Raw genomic sequence first — 6,274 nt, forward strand, 5'->3', positions numbered from 1 at the left:
GGCTTTGCCTGGATCGTGGTCTTGGTTGTGCTGTTGCTGTGGTCCTGCTAGATGTAACCTACTGCCATTATTATGAGTCATGCTTCCACTATTAATACACGTGACTCTGATCACCTACGATATTTGCATGTAGCATCACATGCTATCATGAACCGCATATGAATTTGATCTGTCTCCATTGTTATAGGACATGTTATTGTTACCATTATTACTGTGCATCTCTCTCTTTTTCTCTTTCTTTGTCATTACTATAATTTCATTGTTACTTACGACATCTATTGCACGTCTGTCCAGCCTGAAGAGGGATCCCTCCTCTGTCGCTCTTCCTGAGGTTTCTACCATTTTTTCCCTGTTATAGGGTTTTTTTGGGGGGAGTTTTTCCTCAGGTGATGTGAGGGTCTAAGTTCAGAGGGATGGTGCCTGCTGTACAGCCCTCTGAGGCAAACTGTGAATCGTGATAATGGGCTTTATAAATAAAATTGACTTGACTTGACTTTACTCTGACCTCTGACCTTTGACCTCTGTCCTCCTCCATTAGGCCCCATGCTGATGATCACAGAGTACTGTAGTCACGGCGACCTGCTCAACTTCCTGCGGGCACATGCTCACGACTTCATGGCGTCCATTTTGAGCATGGACGAAGTGGAGGGCGCCGTCCTCTATAAGAACATGGCTGCCCAGAGCGCCAGGCTGCGCAGGTAAGCAGGTTTGATACCTGAGCTCAGGGTTAGGGGCTCGAGGGCCCCAACAAAGGACCCGAGGGCCCCTTACTGTGAAGCTTTGTATGAAAAAAAAGAAGCTGTCAGACACAGAGACAAACATCAGGAACAGAGAGGACTGATAACACTACCTGCCCTCACCTGTGCTGATGTCACCATGATGTCACTATGTCTGTGTGTGTGTGTGTGTGTGTGTGTGTGTGTGTGTGTGTGTGTTGCAGTGACAGTGGGATCTCGTGCTGTTCAGAGTATCAGGAGATGCAGCCGGTGCTGAGTCCAGGACAAACGTACTCGGGTAACAACCTGAAACACACCTGAACACACCTGAAACACACCCGAATACACCTGAACACACTCAAACTCACCTGCACACACCTGAAACACACCTGAATTCACCTGAAACACATCCGAACTCACCTGTACACACCTGAAACACACCTGAACACACCTGAAACACACTCGAATACACCTGAAACACACCCGAATACACCTGAAACACACCTGAATACATCGGAAACGCACCTGAACTCATCTTCACTCACCTGAACACACTTGAAACACATGAACTCACCTGAATACAACTGCAGATATCTTTAATGTTTGTCTGTGAGGTCAAACCTCTCTGTCTCACTGTCTGTCTCTCTTTCTGTCTCTCAGGTGTGCAGACAGACAGCGTCTCTGTTGGTGACCTCATGAGATTTTCCTACGAGGTGGCTCAGGGTCTTGACTTCCTGTCCACCAGGAATGTAAGCACACACACACACACACACACACACACACACACACCATCCATCCATCCATCCATCCATTTTCTTCCTCTTATCCGGGGTCGGGTCGCGGGGGCAGCAGCCTAAGCAGGGAAACCCAGACTTCCCTCTCCTTCGTCCAGCTCTTCCCGGGGGATCCCGAGACGTTCCCAGGTCAGCTGTGAGACGTAGTCTCTCCAGTGTGTCCTGGGTCTTCCCCGGGGCCTCCTACCGGTGGGACGTGCCCTGAACACCTCACCAGGGAGGCGTCCTGGCGGCATCCTAATTAGATGCCCGAGCCACCTCATCTGGCTCTTCTCAACGCGGAGGAGCAGCGGCTCTCCTCCGAGCTCCTCCCAGATGACCGAGCTTCTCGCCCTATCTCTAAGGGAGAGCCCAGCCACCCTACGGAGGAAGCTCATTTCGGCCGCTTGTACCCGCGGTCTTGTTCACAAGACACACACACACAAACACACACACACACACACACACACACACACACACACACAAATACAGACAAACACACACACACACACACACACAAATACAGACAAACACACACACACAAATACAGACAAACGCAATGACATTTAATAAAATGAGGACACAAACTGCAAAAATCATCAGTTTCAATCAGCAGGAAAACTTCTCTAAAAGTGTCTCTGTGTCCACCTGTCTGTCTCTGTGTCCACCTGTCTGTCTCTGTGTCCACCTGTCTGTCGATCTCTCTGTCTTTCTGTCACCCCATCTGTCCGTCTGTCTGTCTGTCCATCTCTCTGTCCCTCTGTCTGTGTGTCCCTCAGTGTATCCACAGAGACGTAGCAGCGAGGAACGTCCTGCTGACGGATCGCCGTGTTGCAAAGATCTGTGACTTCGGTTTGGCTCGAGACATCCGCAACGACGACAGTTACATTGTGCAGGGAAACGTAAGTTCAGCTCGCCGCCGCCGCTCTGCGTAAACAATAACAACGACGACACCTGTCAATCACAGTCATTGATGGTCTCTGTTATTTTGTAATCAATCACGATCACTGATCGTCTGTTTTGGCAGCTGATCTGGTCCTCTGCTTGGGGGGGGGCGGAGCTGTCTGAGGGGGAAAAATTGCTTTATTTTCTTGAAAGATTTCTGACGATGTGTTTTTAATTTAAAAATGTTTTTCCTTTTTTTGTGTTTTTTTCCTTTAATTTTTTTTAAAAAGACATTTTGGTGTTTTGTTTATTATTATTATTATTATTTCTAAAACACTTTTGTTTTCCTCTTTTAAATATTTTACCAAATTTTTTGAGAATTTTTAAATTTAAATTTTCAGAAATTTTGGCACTAACTAACACTAACACTAACTCAATTGTGACACGTTTAGAAGACAGATCTGAGAGAAGATTAACCCTTTCCTGTCTCTGTGACGACCGAGTCAGGTCCAACTAACATCCACCAGGACTTTTATTTTGACATCTCCCTGTGTTTTATTCTGACAGGCTCGTCTGCCGGTGAAGTGGATGTCTCCGGAGAGCATCTTCCAGTGTGTCTACACCATCCAGAGCGATGTCTGGTCCTACGGCGTCCTGCTGTGGGAGACCTTCTCTCTGGGTAACCACAGCAACAGCCAATCACAGCACAGTTCTGAGTCTGAGCCAATCAGATCACAGCTCTGAGTTTCGACGCCTCCATCCCCAACGATGACATCACAGCTGCATCACCTTTAGATTTAAAAAAAAAAAGTCTAATGTTTTCTGCCCGGCAACAGAGATTGGAGCTGTCTGATTGGCCGACAGCATGTGACTCTGTCTGTGTGTGTGTGTGTGTGTGTGTGTGTGTGTTTGTGTGTGTTTCTACCTTCAGGTAAGAGTCCGTACCCAAATGTTGCCGTGGATACCAACTTCTACAAGATGATCCAAGATGGACGCCACATGGACCAGCCGGACTTCGCACCCACAGACATGTGAGTGCACACACACACACACACACACACACACACACACACACACACACACACACGTCTGTTTAACCCTTCCTTTCTCAGGCTCCATTCAGAAGCTGCTCAAAAGTTTTTAAACGTGAAGAAAATAGTTTTGATGTTTTAAAAACAAACATGGGGAGATTAGAAAATATTTTCGGTTTTTATGAGCTCAGGTAAAATGTCAAGACAACCTTACGTATAATTATTACGATTAACTTTTTTGAAGTTACAGAATTATTAGAATTTTGAAGCACTTCTGTCATGTAATTTCCTTTCTCTTTTTGTTGTTTTTGTTTTTTTATTGTTTTTTGTCTTTAATATGATATTTTTATATGTTTGTTGTGTGTTTTTTTAGGTAATTTTCTTGTATTTCTTACTAATCTCATGCTTATTTCTGGGTCGTTCTTAAGTTGCTCATTGCCTTCTGTCCGTGTTTTTAAAGAAATCAAGCCAATTAGCCCAGGTATGAAAGGGTTGCATAAAGTTTTATTGAATCTGACACACCTGCGCTCTCTGGAATCCAATGGTTTAAATAAAGTTAATTTGAATGATCTCAGGTGTGATTTAAATAAAGTTAATTTGAATGATCTCAGGTGTGATTTAAATAAAGTTATTTTGAATGATCTCAGGTGTTTTTTTAAATAAAGTTGTTTTGAATGCTGTCAGGTACGAGCTGATGAAGGTGTGCTGGAGTCTGGAGCCGAATGACAGACCGACCTTTAAGATGATTGGTGAGCGTATCCGCAGGCTCCTCCCCTCAGCCAATGACACGTCACTACATCACAGCGAGCAGGTGAGACTCCCCCCGGTTTGCTGTGCCCTCAGCGCCGTCTGGCAGGTTCAGTCTGTACCTGAGCCAGTTGTCTCTGCTCGTCTTCTGTCCTCAGGCGGCGTACAGGAACATCAGAGAGGAGCAGGAGGAGGAGCAGGAGGAGGAGGAGGTCAGAGGAGGAGGCGCTCTGAAGAGAGGAGGAGGTCAGTGAACCCTTTACAGACTGTCTCGGCAGAACCACACTGTGATTTTAGACAGCATTCCAGTACCAAGGAAACTAAAGAGGTTTAACACAACAGTGTGTGTCTCTAGTGTGACATTTAACATACGTGTCAGCAGCTGTTTGTAAACAATAACAATGACATCACCTGTCAATAACAATCATGGATGGTCCCTGTTATATTTGTAAACAATGTTATTGACATCACATGTCAGTAACAGTCATTGATCATCTCTGTTGTATTTGTAAACAATAGCAATGACACCACATTTCAATAACAATCATTGGGCGGCTACTTCTGAAAACATTTTTGGTGCTTTCTTCTTTTCTTAAAATTTTTGTGCATTTTTTTGGGGGGGGGTGGGTGTTTTTTTTTTCTTTTCTTCGAAATTAAATTGTCAATTTTTAAGGGAAACAGCTTCCTTTGTGTTTTACATTTTTTGATCATTTTCTGTTTTCTTTGAAAATTTGTAATAATTTTTATTCTTTAAGAAAAGACGAGTGGACTCTGTCCTGTCTGTGATCTAAGCTTTTCTACAGGACGGATAGGAGGACAAATAGAGTGATTTCCCCGCCTTGGACAGGAAGTGTGAAAGGACAGTTCACCTGTAGAGATGTGTTCTGACTCCACCTCCTTCTCTGTCTCTCAGAGCGCCATAAGGACAGGGATGGGGACAGGGACAGAGACGGAGACGAAGACAGAGACGGAGACGATGAGGACAATGAAGAGGAGGAGCCAATGATGAAGAACATCTACCAGCTATCCTGATTTTCTCGTCCAATCCAAATGTCCTGCAATGTCTCATGTTGCCACTCCTTTTTGGAGAAAACATCACTGTTAAATTTTTTTATTTTTCTTTACATCCCCAGTAAGAGGCGGACAGTGAGAGGACATGTCTTCAGTGTGTCCACAGAGAGGACAGACACCGTAAACTGTCCATCTGTGACCATGTGATCGCAGCTTTTTTAACAATGTGAATGTCCACAGGAAGTTGAATAAGAGAGGGTGTCCTACAGAGAGCGTCCTCCATCACTGTGACATCACTGTGAACAATTTTTCTTCCATTGATGTCGAACTGTCAACGTCTGTATTTTTACACAATAAAAATAAATTCTAATTAACTTTATATACTTTTATATAGGTGTATTTTATTGTATTATATTTATATAACTTTTATATTCATTTTCATCTGCTGAGTGTGGCTGTGTCTAATGCCTGGAGGCTCAGACTAACACCTGAGGCTCAGACTAACACCTGAGGCTCAGCCTAACAACTAACAACAATATAAATCTATTTTCACAGAAACATTAATAATCAGTGAAACTGTCTGATTATTTTATTTTATTATTATTAGTCTTTTATTAACCCTGTGTTGACCCTTTGTAACTAAACCTGTTGGGTTTCTTTAAAAAGAAGAGAGGAAGGCAACGACATGGCCCAAAAATTTGCGATTAAGATTAGATCAATTAGAGATTAACAGAAAGTTGCAAGAAAGTTACAGAAGGAAAAAGAGAAAAAACAAACAGAAGTGGCCTGCTTAAAAATTTAAAAAATATAAATAAAAATGTTGATGTATACATCTTCTGTAACATAACGGATCACACATCCTAATAATCATAAATAAAATGTTGTGTACATTTTTGTGATGATTTTCTAACGACTCTTATTTAAATCTTTCTGGTCATTTCTGTCACTTTTTACTGATTTCTCACAGTTTAGTGCCAAGCTGCGGGTTTGTTTTTGTGCTCAGAGGGTTCAATACCTGAGACAGGTGTGAGACAGGTGTGACAGATTAGATAAGTGTGAGACAAGTGTGTGAGAGGTGAGACAGGTAAGGCAGATGTGAGACAGGTGTGTG

The 6,274-nt window shown here is 43.4% G+C and overlaps 1 protein-coding gene across 1 annotated transcript; it reads left to right on the top strand.

The window, feature by feature from the left end:
- The first annotated feature begins 534 nt into the window (after positions 1 to 534).
- LOC121939229 (macrophage colony-stimulating factor 1 receptor 2-like) lies at positions 535 to 5,938 on the top strand. Its single transcript, XM_042482307.1, has 9 exons — positions 535 to 698; positions 941 to 1,014; positions 1,377 to 1,465; positions 2,269 to 2,391; positions 2,942 to 3,053; positions 3,306 to 3,405; positions 4,090 to 4,216; positions 4,311 to 4,398; positions 5,066 to 5,938. The coding sequence occupies exons 1-9, from the start codon at positions 544 to 546 to the stop codon at positions 5,182 to 5,184; spliced, it is 987 nt and encodes a 328-aa protein (XP_042338241.1). The 5' UTR covers positions 535 to 543; the 3' UTR covers positions 5,185 to 5,938.
- Positions 5,939 to 6,274: the final 336 nt, after the last annotated feature.

This window comes from Plectropomus leopardus, unplaced genomic scaffold (assembly GCF_008729295.1).
Source record: "Plectropomus leopardus isolate mb unplaced genomic scaffold, YSFRI_Pleo_2.0 unplaced_scaffold4367, whole genome shotgun sequence".
Classification (NCBI taxonomy): domain Eukaryota; kingdom Metazoa; phylum Chordata; class Actinopteri; order Perciformes; family Serranidae; genus Plectropomus; species Plectropomus leopardus.